This window comes from Squalius cephalus, assembly GCF_949319135.1.
Source record: "Squalius cephalus genome assembly, chromosome: 3".
In the NCBI taxonomy this organism is placed as follows: Eukaryota; Metazoa; Chordata; class Actinopteri; order Cypriniformes; family Leuciscidae; genus Squalius; species Squalius cephalus.
Genome location: NC_137124.1, coordinates 33286198 through 33302868, shown reverse-complemented (window position 1 = coordinate 33302868; position 16671 = coordinate 33286198). Strand labels below are relative to the sequence as shown.

Genomic DNA, 16671 nt, shown 5'->3' with positions numbered 1-16671 from the left:
TGTTTACACTTTTCGGCGCAGTTCTAACCGGAGCAAAGTAAAATTCCGCCGTTGCTGAGAAACTAGTTCCTGTAAATGTAATGCGATCATTGAGATGCAAGAGTAGTTTGATTTCTAACATTATTCTCTCAACAGACATTTACATCGATAGTCTGGCGTTATAATTTATTTGCTTTTGGTGTACTGTGGAGTGGGTAAAACTGTTTTAATGGCAGGCTAGCAGTTACCGTTGACTCGCGCTAGCCTAGCACTGGCGAACTATGCAACTGGGAGGACTGGGTGAAATTTTTTGAAAACTGTCTCCACTGATAAATAACACACAGGCTAACTTGGAAATGAGGTCCGATGTCCAAAATCCTGAACCACCCCTTTAACGAAGCGTTTTAGGAAGGCGTGGCTGAGCCTAACTTTTATAAAGAATATCTCTTTGGGTTTGAAAACAAGAAGTCACATTATATGACCCCTTTAAAAAATATAATCAGCTTATAAAAAAAGTGTTACTTCATGGGGTTGACGATCAGCATTTTCTGTAGGGTCAGCACCTCCATTGATTTGATCATTTGTTAAAAAAAGTAAGTTCTTATTTTGTACTGTTTATGTATCATATACCATATATTTACATATCTTCCTGCTGTCCCCTTAAAATGTTAAAATGTGTGTGTGTGTGTGTGTGTGTGTGTGTGTGTGTGTGTGTGTGTGTGTGTGTGTGTGTGTGTGTGTGTGTGTGTGTGTGTGTGTGTGTGTGTGTGTGTGTATGTGTGGACATGTTTTTCTACACCGGTGGGGACTTAAACCTGAATGCACACAGACTCATGGGGACTCGTGTCACCGTGGGGACCTAAATCGAGGTCCCCATGGGTACAAAAGCTTATAAATCATACAGAATTAGTTTTTTTGAAAATGTAAAAATGCAGAATGTCTCCTGTGATGGGTAGGTTTAGGGATAGGGGCAGTGTAAGGGGATAGAATATACAGTTTGTACAGTATAAAAACCATTACGTCTATGGAGAGTCCCCACAAAGATAGTGCACCAGACATGTGTGTGTGTGTGTGTGTGTGTGTGTGTGTGTGTGTGTGTTTAACATCCAGAAAAAGTGGTAAGCACATCCATTGCTTAATGCCTGTGGGAATGGGAGCAGGTTTGATCTGGGCTTGGATCAAAGCCAGGTGTGAGGCTGTTTCCAGCTGTCATGATGAGTCTGCTCTTCACGCACAGCTCCTGATGCGAGCAGACAGCCACCCTTCCTGCACCCCCCCAAAGTTAATCACAGTTTCCTTCCTTGCCTCTACCTAAAGCTCCATGATTGACACTCTTCAAGCACTAATGATTATTTGTGCTATGTGCAAAGTGAACTGAACGACTGCCGTGAGAGGGAAAGTATAGGGCTGCAAGAGTAAGGACACAAACACAACTTATGCTATAGACTTTTAGTCCAAATAGACACCATGTAATTTAACGCAAATCATAACAAGGCCATAACGATTATTTGTAGTGTCCTTTCAATATGTTGTGCACCTGGTGTCATTATTTAGCTGTCAAAATTGAAAATGCACATTTCCATACATTTTAAATGAACAACAAAAACCTCAGTAAAACACCACAATATGTAATGTACTGACTGTAATTTCATCCCTCGTTTTTATTCAACTTAAATATGCTGTCTCCTCTGTCTCCGAGGTACATTTAAGATTACACAACTGAAACTTACACACACACGTATTCTGAACTACTTTTCTGTTGCCTGTTTATGCCCATAACATTAACCCCTATGTTTCCAATGATTTCCTGAGGGTGAGGGGGTCACAGAGTAAAGTCACTGACAGCGAGTCCAAATCCATCTTTCCATGTCACTGTTGTCATTAAAACAGGAAAATCGCCCCCAATTTTCTCAAACATGCCCCTCTGCCTTTGTGAGTTGTGAAGTGTCAGTGAGAGTTATGACAGTCCTGCCACTCTCCAGCACTGGCCCCAAGGGACGCTGACTCAGCCTGGGGACAGACTGAGCTCAGCATCTCTCTCAGTCGGTCTAACCTCTCCCCTGGGGCCGCTGTTCAACCACCGGCACAGTCCCAAACTGTAGGCTAAGCATCCCAATTAGAATAGTCCATTGGGTGTTAGAAGGAAAGCACACCTGCAGCACAGGAAAATCGATGGTCAGATGGTTGCTGAAGTGTCACAATTTGCCTACAATGCTCAGAGGCCATGGCCAGCTTCATCATAACGTGCTGGGAACCGTGACCGTGAAGCACAGGCACCCATTACCATAGTGACAAAGACTTGCTGCATGCAGTAGTTTGAGCTGTCGCCCCACACATGTTGACGTGGAATGTCAGATGGAGTTTGTGCAAACAGCTACTGAATGGTACTAACATCACTTAATGACGAGGAGATGTTCTGACGAGGGAAAAACGTGACTTGTGACGTGACATGACGTGATTTTTCATGAGCTCTGGATCTCAGTTCTGTATTAAAAATGGTGCTGTTTTTTTACATGCTCTGGAGTTCTTGTAGTTTAGTTCAAATTTATACAGTTCTGTTATCCTTATGTGTTGTGCATTTGTATGTTTGTGTCTCTGACAGACATCTCCGCCACAGAGTTTATGGAACGTCGTGGAAATCTGAAGAGCAGGTACGAGCTTCTGGGTGACTTCCTGTCAGACATGCTGTCGGTGGGGGCAGACGACGTCAACATTTTCAGTCTGGTGGAGGTGCGGGACAGGACTCTGGATGTGAGGTTCTCTGTTCACAGCGCACCGTTCCTCAGGGCTGAGCGAGTGCACGGATATCTTGCAGCTCATAAACAAAAAGTAAGGTTTGTCGGAAGCACATTGATATGGATATGCTCATATACTTGTAATAAACCCAGGAATCACTCTAAATGCATGCACACTTCAATGTGGAATAACTGCAAGCTTTAACACAACTTACATCTACTTTCACTTATTCATAATGAAATGAAATCTGATGTATTAACACATCCCTCTTTGTACCTTTTCAATCGCCTCTGACACTCTCTGGCTCTCTTTTAATTTATACGACACATAAGCTCTATTCCCTTCTTAGAAAAGATTCACGGCTAAAAGTAAAGGAGATATGATGTGTATTGGAAATATTAAACAGATCTAAATGCATCAATTTCCAACACAAAATCATTGATCAGAACCAATTATGGGGTGAAAAAAGGGTTGGGAATGGCTTGGAAATGGTGAGCTGAGATGGTGAAAGTAGTATTGATGGAGGCTAGAGGTTATTAATGATTGGAATTCTAATCCTCTGGAAGAAACTACTCAAAACGTTCCCTTATTCTCTTTCTCATTCGCTTCCCTTCAGTTCAACTTGTTCCATTACTCAGAGCTAAAAGTTGTGGGAGAGGAAAGTGAAAATTTAGGGAGTTAATTACAGATGAACTTGCTGATATGGAAAGTAAGTTACAGGTCTCCACCCATTGTAATTGGAGAGATTCCAAGACAAGGAATTAAAAAAAAAAAATTGTGAAAATTGCCACGGTTAAGGTACGTGCATTGTCAGGGTTTCTAGAGAGAACAGACAGTGCATGTTCACGCATAGAACTATTGCCTCTGAATCTGATGTAATTGCGTTTTTCTATTTTTGGCTGGTATGGCGGCTGCATTCACTGCGTGTCGGAAGTGTCAAGTAGGGTGTGTGATGCTGGCTTACAAGAGAGCTGGAAGAAACGAATCAGAACAGCAGGAGAGAGACCGAGAGGAGCCTCGCACCATCCCCCCCCCCCCCCCCTCCCCCCACCGTCTGTAACTTTTAAATGATTCTTAATGCACTGCCGTGATCTCCAGTACCCCTCTTTTTTCCCCTTGCTTTCCACCTCACTCCCCTGCTGCCACAACGCACACTTTGAAGAGCTCAGGATTCCCCCGCGGCCTTGCTGGAATGGGGGAAGCGGATTTTCGCAGTACACTGCTCATCTCCCAGGGGTGTGCCCTTCTATCTCGCCCCCTAACACCCCTTCTGCAATACACACAACTGAAGTGACACCCTGTGAAGTGTCAGATGCTTCACAAAAACACACACTGTTGCGTCAAGCTCGGAAACCAGAAAGAAATCTCCCTGTGGTGATAGTGAGTCCCGATGAAAGACTAGGAGTCAATGATAAACAGGGAAAAAAGAAGCAAGGGAGGAAGAAAAAGTTTTCAGGGAAGCTTGTTATTGTGAAATTGGAGGGCGAATCGGTTCAAATGCAAAGCTTACATTTAGGTCTTTAGCAGACTAAACTAAACCTTTTTTGTAGCATTCTCGTAAGATTTACCCCTCAGAATAAACATACGCTGCACGTTCTAGAAATAGGACACCTATAGTGAGTAGGTCAACACGCAGAAGGAACCAGTGAAGATGAACAAAGAATAATTAGAGCCATTCTCTACATTTAATCACATGCCAATGAATCGCCCGCTCTATTTGAGTTCACATTATAAAGCAGTGGAAATACAATTATTTTAAAGCTTTCAGCTGGATCTTCGCTGTCAGAGCCATTTCACTCTGGCCTTTCTCTAAAACACATCTCATCACCTCAGCTTTTGCAGAAATCTTCATAATTACATATCAAACATGAAGGCAGTGCGTTTTGCCTCGTTTTGTTTCGACTTTATTCAGGCAATTGTTGACTCGTGCACACCCACACTGTTTCTTTTGTTGGTTTTTTCTTTTCTCTCAGAATAATTTTTAAATTACTTCTTGGTTTGTTGCATCTTTAAGTGCTATGTGGCGTAGCACCTCCCATCGATCCCCATTCCTGTTATTTTATGTGAATGTTTCTTCCATCAGGTTTGCTTTGGCAAAAGAAAACCTCTAGTTTTTCTTTTTGAAAGAAAAGCTCAGTCATGTGCGACGGTATCATGTGGATCGGTTCCAAACCTCACCATGCCTTTTGCTCACTCACCAAAACACCCTTTGGCGGTTGTTGAACTCCTTCACAAATCAAATGTTTAAAAAGCATACACTGTTTTGAATCAGAAACATGAAAAGGCCACTGGTCCAATAGAAGGTTAGTGTCTGTGAGCGAGGAGCACAAAACAAACTCCAGTCCTCCCACCAGTTCATGTGTGTATGTAGATTCTGCTTTGTTTATCGCTTGGGTGTCATCCTGTGCTATCATTGAGCCTCTGTGGAGAAGTTTCCCTCAGGGAATTCTGGGTATTGTAGTTTCAGTCCCAACGGGCACCTCAAAGTGCCTCTGAGAAATGAGCTGACAGTACCATTGAGCAGGAGATGGGGAAGACATTCCACGCTCTCCTCCAGGAATAGGGACGGAGAGAGAGAAATAAACAGAGAGCGAGAAAGAAAAATGAGAGCGTCCAGAAGAAGGATTAGACGAGGGAGTGGGTGTATCTTCTCTACTGTGTAGGCTCCTGTTACCTGAGCCTTACTGGCTCATATAAACTAATGGCTTATTAGTTGTCTGTGCATGCAAAATGAAATGCGAGACCTCAGTGTTGCAGTGCTTAACGTCTGAGGTAATACATGCAAATCACCTCCTCAAGCAGGCGTGAACGTGGGAGTCAGACCTGAATGCTCTGTTGAGAATCCACATTGTGTGTGTCTGTAAAGACCCAGAACTATGAGAAGAGAAGGAGAGAGAGTCAAGTGTGTGTGGGTGAATGTTTAACACCAGGCATCTCTACGCTCTGCAGCTTTAAATGCGTATGTGTGTGTTTGTGTGTCTTGAAAACAACAACTGGATCTGATCCACAGGGACTCTGCAGTGCAGTTAAGTGCATGAGTAGATCTGCAGTCAGTCAGGCACACACTTGAGATACACATGGATACTGGAACCATTAAAGGTCAGTTAAGGAAATTCAATGAGTGATCACACTGATTTTGGTTGTATGTTTAAAACTAAGCGTTATTGGTTTTAAATTCAGTGGCCCAGAAACATAGAACAATTAACAACAACAACACAAAAAATGTAACCGACTATGCTTCCACAATTGGATGAATTTACGGACCTTGTAAAAGACCTCTAGTGCTTGGAAATTGTCTCTGTTGTATTTGAACTGCAGGCACTTGTGTATCCTGCTTTGATATTTTTTTTATAGTAATGGCCATATCTTGTCACCATATTGGTTATCAGCAATAAAGCAGTGCAGATTGGATTTTGGGTGTTCACTTAGTTACAGAAATGTTGTATATAACAATTGAAATCTTGTAATTTAATTCATTTATAATTGTTTTCTCAGTATAGAATTTTAATATTGGCCATTGGTTGGTTGTCAGCCATAAAACCGCCTTATCTTAATGGCCTTAATTTTAAAATCAGTGCATCCCTGTTTGTTTATTTTGAGTTGTCAGTTTGCTACCATCTTGTCCTGTTTAATCTCTAAAAAAAGTTATTCTCTATGTGTTTTGTTCTGGTTAAAAAAATAAATTGTACATGTCCACATTACATATGAACGCTGTCACTGAGTGACCACCTCTCTTAATGTTTGCTCTGCTCTGTCCCTTCGAATGCCGCCCTGCATCTGGTCTCCCGATTGGAACAGGCATATGAGAGGAGTGGTACAGTACCAGACTGGGCTGGCAGAGTGTGATGAGGTGCATCTGAAGTTAATGGTGCCATTAAATGCTGAATGCACCTCTCCTCAATATACCCTTCTCGTCCCATGTGCATACGCAAAGGCTGTAAGGGAGGGCTATGAGTGCCAACTACGGCAGTCCCAATATGCGATTTTCACTACATAATTATTGTGGACAAGAGAATTGACCATAATGATATTATCACTGTGTATATCTACTGTGTTGGGGGAGAAATATTAACAATGCTATTAGTGAAATTGATCTTTAACTGTTTCTTTTGTGTTTTCTACTTTTTAGCCAATAAATCACACTCAAAATAGGGAGGCAGAGAGACAGTTTATAACCAACTGTACAAAAGTGTACAAAAATAACTTACTGTTGATCAGCTCTACCTGCAGACTAAGGTGTCTTGCACCCTGACTTTTCAAAAAACATTTTTGGGTCCTGGTTGAGTCTCGCTTTCGCCTGTCACCTCCTCTGACATGGTCATGGCCTCTGCATCATCTATTTCTTTTTTCGATTTTATGGTGGGTGGTAACAATCGTTAAGGTGCAATACTGCCACCTACTATGTTGAGTGTCAACCATATAGTTACTGCTGCTGGATTATTAACAATATTATTGCATATTAAAAAATATAAATTATCGTCAATGCCAGTATATTGCACCAACCTGCAGCCCAGAAAGAAAGAACGCCTAGGATTCCATTTCCTCAGAATGTCTGCAGGACACTCATTACTGCACCTTCAGTTCTCACACATATCCAACCCATCCCATTTTTTTTTCTCCTTTTTAATATTTCATGTCCCCTTTCTGCAGCCTAACGCTGCCCGCACCGTTTCTGCCTCACCCCACCATAACACATTGTGACACGTGCCTGTCCGGCCCGGTTGTGCGCATTGCACCGTATCTCTTTGCACCCTCAGAGATACAAATCAACATAAACAGCATCTTCAGTCACCCACAGCCCTCTGCCACAGAGGCAGTGTAGTAAAATACCTCTCCATGAGTTACTATCCAAGTCAGAATAGTGTCCCAGCAAATAGGTCCCAGCTAATCTTGGAGTAGTTGAGCAACTTGAGCATCTGTCTCTATCTTCTCTCTGTCTGTATCCCTCTATCTCTCGTTTCTTCACCCCTCCATTTCCCATTAAGTGTGTCTGGCCACATGGGTTAGTGGAGGACAGGTCAATCACTGTGTGACTGCTCAGTCCACCACGAAGCAAACTGCTCCACTTAAGATGTTGTATTTGAATAAATGGTGTGGAAGTTGAGAGGCAGTCCTGTGGACATGGAAGTATCTGCACGACGTTTATGTGCTTGTGAAAAAGCACAGGCTCTGAGAGGCTCTCTGAACGCTGTTTACGCCTCAAAGCTGTATAAACAAGTGGGTTTGGAGTCTTTTTGGTTAACTTGGTTAGACTTGTTTAGCTATTTGCATGCTTATTTAAAGGTAGCTCAGCTGAAAAGACAGCCATAGATAGATCTAGCTGCCTAAATAGGTAAAAGGCAAGACTTCCTTGATCAATAAGCTTCACAAGCAAGACCTTGCTGGTCTACTGACCAGCATGGAAAGTTAGTTCAAGCTAATTCAAATGTCGCAATGAGTTATTTACTGAGAAATACAATAATAAGCAAAACATTTATTTCTATGTTTTTGATGTCTCCGCATTCAAATTATGTCTAATGATTTGGACCCACTTTATATTGAAGGGATAGTTCACCCCAAAATGAAAATTCTGTAATTTACTTTTTACATTACTTGAATTTCTTTTTTCACAAAATTTACTTTTTCTTTACGTAATCTTACGTAATCTTTAACTACTATGCACTAACATTTAAATGTATCGTTTTGATACAGTGCACTTGTTGTGTACATACATGTTTTTATATTGTACTTTTTACTATTTAAAAATACCTGCATCTAATTACAGCTGTAATTAATTTCTGTAATAACATCTGTAACCCTTCTCTTACATCTTAACTCACTCTTAAACCTACCCATACTACCAAACTTGTCCCTAGCCTTACCTGTATCCCTCCTCAGTTGTGGAAAAAGTATTTTGTAATACAATATAAACACAATGTACCGTAACATTTGTTTTGATTTAGGCACATGGTAATAGAAGACTCCTAATATAAATTGTCTAAATGTTTTATCACCAAAGTCAAACAAAAAATGTCATTTTGACTGTCTTTATTGTGGTGTTACATCGCTGTCTCTGCCTCAGGTCAGCGTGAACCGATCATCTCTTACTACTAGTTATTGCATGAAATAAACATGAATGACCATCAGAAGGTATGTTCAAAGATACAGTAGAAGTTATTGAAATGTATCACCCAATCAAAGTTTCAAGCATGGAAAGGCGTCAGTGAAACACCTTGCGAACAATCTGACCTTACGCTATAATATGTCAGCAGCAGTTTTGATTAGAAACATTATTCAATGCAATGCATGAAACTCAAAATCTGTTTCTGGGTCAAAATGACTGAAAATTATTGAGCTCTTCACGTGTTCTTTACCTTCTTTTAGTTTGTTCTATTATTTTTCTTTCACCATTATTGCAGTATTTTCTCAGGTGATGGGCTTACTTTCTCGCTCTCTCTTTCCATTTCCCCTTCCCATGTAGCTCCAGTCTTTTCTTCAAGTCAACGTGACCCAGGTTCATGTAGATGAGTGTGTGGATGCCGACTGTCGTGGAGGAGGGGGTTGCACCAGCCACCTGAGCGTGACTGACAAGCCGGCGGTGGTCGACTCGGGCAGCATGGCTCTAGTGTCAGTGACTGTGGAAGCCACAGCTGTCTGCAGCTGCTCAGCACGTGAACACCTCCACCAGAGCTGCTCTGTCTATCCCAGAAACCCCTGCCACAATGGAGGAATCTGCTTGGACACGCAGAGTGGATACAGGTGAGAAAGTACAGGTTTTCCTTTGAGAGTCCCAGAGCGTACTCAAATTACTTTATTTCACTCTGCATATGGGGAGAGAGTGAGCTGAAGAACATAACAGCAGTGAGGTTGTTACAACAGACTTCCATTAGCAGTCTGTAATCTGCAGCAGGTTCTTGAGCATATGCAAGCTCTTTGAGGAAACGACCAAACACAGTGTCTAAACATTACATTAGGTTGAGAATTGCATGATGAAACTGTCTGAAATTAACAATGCACTTAGATGCGTATATGCCTCGTCCTCATCTCACATTCATATGCCACTTTGAGAGTGCAAAAAGAAGACATGATCAAGTGAACTTCCACACGGATCCGAGCCCCTATTTGTAAGTCTGATCTTCTCACTTCTGAGCTTTTCCCACAAATACGAGGCTGAGAAAACCTTTCTTTTTATGTGTTATTCAATTATCCAGTCCTGGCATGGATATTGATTTCCTTCCCTGAATAACAATATTGAGTGACTGGGATTGGACAGGTTTGCAGGAGCAAGGAGCTTGTGATGATTGTTAGGTGGGGATTTTTTTTTTCTCAGAATACATTGAAACCTGGCAGCCGAGAGTTAATAACAAACGCTCTAATGCAAGTTTTTTCAGCCGTGGCTATAATTGAACAAGGCAGGCGAGCCATGTCTCGTGTTGAAAATTTTGAACAAAACTTTCTGTGTTTTAGGTTATGTTTCCAAGCATGGAGTTGTGTATCTGCCTACTCTGGGACACATAGTTATAATTAGAAGTGATGTTTCTTGATGTAAACTATAGCCTATTTGTTTAAGTGGAAAGCTGGGCAGCTTTTTCATCACTTATCACTTCTAATTATAACATAATAAGTCAGATCTTCTAATCATGCTAATTCATGTATAGCTAAGCTAGTTTGATATTTCAAATGCATGTGAAAATTTGATTAGAATAGCTGGATTGAGTTGTCTGAGAATATTTCACCTTCACATGGCGATTGTAACAGGAATATATCAACAGTGATCAGCAAAGAAATGAGTACAAGTCTTCACATCATTCAAACAACTCATTTTATAAGGCTATGACAAATTTTAAGACCTTGTCAGAGCAAAATTGCATTAATTCATTAGTTTTATTAGTTTTTAAGAATAAATGTGCATAAAAATTGGTATATTTTTATGGAGTGTCTATTTACACAAAGTGGAGTTAGCGTGCCTTGTTAGCAGAAGCTATTTACACTAACTCCTCCCACCATTGTCTGACTGAGCTGACTGACTGAATCCTTTTAACTGGAGCATTGGTGTGGAGGTTTAGGTGGGTGCATTAGCTTTTGGTGCGACCGATTCAAGTTTGATTCTGCCTTTTTCTAAACTAATTATTCTTCCTTTTCCCATCGCATATCAGCTAGGAGAGGTATTTATTTTAAATAAAAATAGAGAAAATATTCAAAAAGTGGAAATAAAGTGTGGGAATAAAGTTTAAACTATGTTTATACTATAGTATAAATAGCATCTAACTTTGCACTGTGCAAAGAAAATAGGCACTGCTATTTTCACTGTGTAAATAGCATCTATCGCTATTTACACTTTATTCTGTTAAATTTTATCTGTTGTATTTTATTTTATTTGTCTATTTATTATTTTACTTTATATTTAGGGGTTCAAGCATGAAATGCTGAAACCCTATTGTAATTGTAAGGATTCGTAAAACGCATCGTGCAGGCCAAACCTTAAGGCCTTAGAGACGTGAAACCTGGCCAGATGGTAGGCCTCAATTTGGGGACAACCTATCAGAGTATGACCCCGATTGGCCCATAGGTGGCGCTACAGCAACCAAAAGTACAAAATCGCTCATAACTCTTAGGCCGTTTGACCTAGACTCAAGTGTCTTACACCACTGTTATCCCTGGCTCAAGCCGGACAAAATGGCATTTTCTGCTATGTCGCATTTTGTCCAAAACCTACTTTTGCGAACTAGACCCTGGTTTTTCGCCCGATCGAAACCAGACCAGTCTATGACAATTCTCTGGACTCTCTAGATCAATAATTATCGAAAAAAAGTTGAACTTTTGCATTTGGGTGGCTGTAACGGTCATTTCGAAAAGGGGCGTGGCAAAATACACTAAAAAGCCTATAAATCCTAAATGAAAACTCAGAACTTCTCAGAAATTGTATGGAGATCGGACGATAGGTGGAGCTATAACTGTTAAAAAGCTTTAAAGCCATATATTTCCTATGGTACATTGCCTGTATTGGCTGTAAATGGTCTTTTTCATCTATTATGTCAGTGGTTACATGCTTGTTAAATAAAACTTTATAACTTTTGATGCTTTTGTGCTTAAAGGCCTTAACTGCTTGAACCCGATAAATGCTGCTTGCAGCTTTAATTATATTTATTTTTATAAGATATTACTTTATTGAAAATATTGGCCAGAGCTATTTTGAGAAATTCATCAACTCTGTGGAAGCACATTTACATTTCTCTTCCCTAAAGGCAAGATAGACTCGAAAATGACAGAGACAGACGTTGAGAAAATAGAGGAAAAAGTTTGTGTATGAATAACATCTATTGTCAGTCCTAACTATAATGTGAGTTGACAATACCATACTGTAAGACTATCTAACAGTTAGTGTAAGGCGGTTTCTACCCCTCGAGAAAACAAAAGGCTCTCCTGAGAATTAACATTTGAACTCTCTTGCTTATGTAACAGCAACATCCGAGACGCACCACAGAGTGCAGCTCACACCTCACTTTTACAGTCTCATCATCTCCCCCTGCTCTCCCCTTCTCCTCCTCACCTAAAGCTCACTGAAAACCTATGCATTGTTAAGTGTGTACAGAAAGTAACTATACATGTTTGGTATCATTTAAAGTGTCTCAGTGCCCCTGTTAAAATGGTCTCATTCTCCCAGCCATAATGAAAAGCTAAAAGATGTTATAAAATATGAGAAATGTGGTGTGCCCCTTAAAGGTGTGCCCTCCCCCAGATCCTTCATTCAAACCATCTCCTGTATGTAAATAAGTATTCTCTTCTACAGATATCAAGAACCCATTCAATTACAAATTCTGATCCCACGGTTGTGAACCCCTCAATAGGGGGACCAAAATATAAACACAAGACAAGAAGTGAATTTCCGTTTAGAACAGCAAATGCTGCTTGACCAATCTAAATTTGGGTGTGTCTTATCTCTGTTTTAATTTAATGTTACTTTAGATAAGTGTACATGGGAAACCACGGCATGGCCAATCCAAAGCTATTATAAGAGAAGTAATGTTGGTCAGCTTATATCTGTAATAGTGGCCATACCTCTACTGAAGTAAATGTTAAGTTAAATTCAAGTGTATGCAATTCCATAGGGGCTGTACTAAAGTATCTTTGATTGTGTAAACGTGAATGTGACCGATCTCCGGTATAGCAATTACCTCTCCGGTATAGCAATTACCTCTGTTTGGTGACCAAAACTGATGGGTTTGTGAACGTGAGACCCGCGGTAAACAGAAGACGTGAGGACCTTTGAGCGACATAGTTTCCTAATCTGAACTGGCAAAATATACTTAAGAGTTAAAACGAATAATCAAACATTTACTCACTTTTAATGATACTCAGATATCATTAAAACCTTTTTCATTTATGGAGTAAGATGAAATAACGAGGTAATACATATGAGAAGATGTATTTCATTTAATCTTGTTGTGTTGCGTAAAAAGAAAGACAGTAACGCACAGAAACCTTCACCCGTATTATTGGAGACCACCATTGGGCCACCAAAGCTAGGGCAATAATGGATGCTTAGCAGTGATTTATAAAGCTCAGTGTTTTAGTATGTATGGGTTGTTTAGAACCAAATCAAGAGAGCAGCTGCCATGTGGAAACTCCTAATGATATCTGAGATGTGCTTGCAGATGTGAGTTGTGTTCTAATCGCTGCTTGTGATATGGAGGATTTTTTCCCTTCAGCAGGGAAATTAAAAATGCAGAGCAATGAACGCATCATAAATACCAGACTGACATCTTCCAAAGGGGGCATTTAAAAAATGAAATTGCACATTTGTCCATTGTATAATTTATATGTTGACCATTTACCTCACTCAGACTTACATCTACCACCCCCTAACACACACACACACACACACACACACACAAACCACAACTGTATTTATTTTTATTTATTTATTTTTTACTGGGGAGACTGACTCTCATGCAATCCTATTTGCCCATAATGTCCTTTGTATTACATTATCTGAAACATCATGTAAATTTCTGCTTTAATACCACTATGAGATCATACATGCAACACATGTGCATGCAGTGGCTTAACATCCCATTCTGATATACAGTATGTCTTTTCTACGCCTCATTTCATCACCTTGAAAAATATGGAGAAATTCATTTAGCTCTCAGTGGTTTAATTAAAAGAAGAAAGTAAAGCTAAGGATTTGTGAGCGGTCAGACCTAGTGAGCATGTAATGTGGTGAGCCGCCGTTGTGGGCCATAGCGCTTCATGCCTCAAGCCTTCCTCTAATCCTTATAACGTCCGCAGGCAACAACTTCAGTGTTGCGTGTGTTACGTCAACCTTCCGGTTTTCTTCAGCCTTCAAGCATATGTATATGTGCCTTTTTTTTTCGATGTCAAAATATGAGTATTTATATGAAAATTTTTTGTTTGTACTGTGTGCAATCATACAGAACGGTTTATCAAACATAGACATTTGTATGAAAAATAGGGATTTGTATGCATTGATATGACATGGTCTATATGATTATCTTGCTTTGGCAGAATGAAATTGCTTTTGGGTCCCTTACTCACACTGCTTGGTTATTTCTGTGTCAAGAGAGACTTAGACAGTCCTGCAGCAGAGTGCTTTAAATATCAATGTTTTCTTGCACAAACACTGTTATTCATATGCATCAGACATCCAACCATCCTTGAGTGTTTAGCTCTCAATGTCATCTTTCTATTAAAGGTGCTCTAAGTGATGTCACACATTTTTTAGGCTGAAACATCCAGCAAACATCTCCTCACTATCCGCTAGCTGCCTGTCCCCTGAACACACTGTAAAAAAACGCGGTCTCTGTAGACAGCCCAGGCTCCACAAACGGCAACAAAAACAAACTGGGCCAACCTGCACCACGAAACATAAACAGTGTTCCAGCCAATAACCGACAAGAATGATTTGGGGGTGGGGGTTGGGGGGATTAGTGGAGTGGAGGAGAGAGAAGCATGAAGAGGGAAGTTAGCTAGAAGAGAGATGTCCTAGACAACGACTAACGTTAGAATTATATTCTATTGCATTTTGATATGGCCGACACACGACCAAAGAGACAACGTTCCGATGAACAAATAGCAAAGAAGAGGGAAAAGTAGAAAGAATGCGCAAAGTCCCGAATTTACTTTGGAAAAGCCTGTTTCAGGAATCATGGGAGGGAGGGAGGGAGGGAGGAGGAGGGAGGGTCGAGCTAGCCTCTGTTTTGTTTGACAATACTTCGAACGTCAACAAGAAGTGACATCACCCAACATTGCTTAGAGCACCTTTAAAGGGATAGTTCACTTTGAAATTAAATTTTGGTATGTTTTAGCTTACCTGAAGGGCATCCAAGATGTAGGTGTCTTTTTTTCCGCAGTAGTTTCAATTTTGATATTTTTAGGTCAAACCGTTCTTGTCTCTCAGTCATATTATGCAGGTCTGTGGACACTGTCTCAAAGAGCATGCACAGAGTCGAAATTAAAACAATTCCCCATCGTCCAAACTAAACAATTCCCCATCGTAAGTACACATTGATGGCCTAAGACACGAAACGAGCGGTTTGTGTGAGAAAACGAACAGTATTTATATCGTTTTTACCTCTTGTAACACAGCCACGTCCAAGTGATCTGAGGGCGCGGGCGCTTCCTGCTGTGTGACGTGTACGCAGACTGGTGCATAGATATTTATACACTAGATGTCGCCTTGGCTACGGCATTCGTTAAGAACTGCCGTAGCCAAGGTGACATCTAGTGTATATATCTATGCACCAGTCTGCACCAGATCACTTGGACGTGGCTGTGTTACAAGAGGTAAAAACGATATAAATACTGTTCGTTTTCTCACACAAACCGCTCGTTTCGTGTCTTAGGCCATCAATGTGTTCTTACGATGGGGAATTGTTTAATTTGGACGATGGGGAATTGTTTTAATTTCGACTCTGTGCATGCTCTTTGAGGGGGTGACCACAGACCTGCATGAAATGACTGACAGACAAGAACGGTTTGACCTAAAAATATCAAAATTGAAACTACTGCGGAAAAAAAGACACCTACATCTTGGATGCCCTTGAGGTAAGATAAAACATACCAAAATTTAATTTCAAAGTGAACTATCCCTTTAACTGAACTTCATGAGTCACTTTCATTCAGCCCATGTACCATGTCTGTGCTTCATTAGAATTGAATAGATATATAGATTTTTTGTGATTGTATATCAGTGGGAAATGGGTCGATGTCAAACACATTTACTCATAGACTATAAACCTGAATTGAATAGTCCTGCCAAAAATAATAAAATTTCCCCAACCGCTGGTAAAATAATGCCAAAAAAAAAAAAAAAAAAAAAAAATCCTATTTCTGCAGCTACTGTTAGTATAAGTAATGAGACAGAAATGTCTTATTTGTAAATTATATATTTGCAGGCCCAATATAGATGCTGAAAAATACTGTATTTATCATAAGTAGATAGTGGATAATGGACAGATGATAAAATGTAGTCAATTTAAACATAAACACCCTCAATCATACTTTGTCTAATTAAGCTGCATCCTTTAAGATGATTGTCACCATTCAACAAATAATGACAGCTCCCCAGTTAGAGGAGGAACTGAATTTTGTGTAATTTGTTCGTGAAATCATGTTTAGTAACTGGTTTTATGTACTTAAAATCTGAACTTTTGCTCAAAGGATTTGTGTTACTGTACTGTACATATTAATGAACAGCATATTCTGCAACTTTGGGATCCAGTGTTGATTAAATTTCTAACATTTATCCATCAAAAATTGAAAAATAATAAAGATTGTTTAGTAGCATACTACAAAAAAATTATGTATTTTTCCCCATTAAAAAATATCTAAACATTCTTAAAACAAGATCAAATTTACTTGATGCTCAATTGCTTAAGATAAACAGTTGGACTTGGTTATAGACAATATCTTTGTTTGTTTCTTTGAAGTAAACAGTACAAATTAAACCTAATT

General features: G+C 40.0%; 1 protein-coding gene across 2 annotated transcripts in view; it reads left to right on the top strand.

The window, feature by feature from the left end:
- Positions 1–16671, top strand: part of LOC307155437 (neural-cadherin) — a 314766-nt gene that overhangs the window by 254301 nt on the left and 43794 nt on the right. For both annotated transcript variants that reach the window (XM_079866045.1, XM_079866044.1), the window contains 2 exons: positions 2582–2808; positions 9176–9453. In XM_079866045.1, the coding sequence (XP_079722171.1) occupies positions 2582–2808; positions 9176–9453 (505 nt within the window). The remainder of the gene's footprint in view (positions 1–2581; positions 2809–9175; positions 9454–16671) is intronic.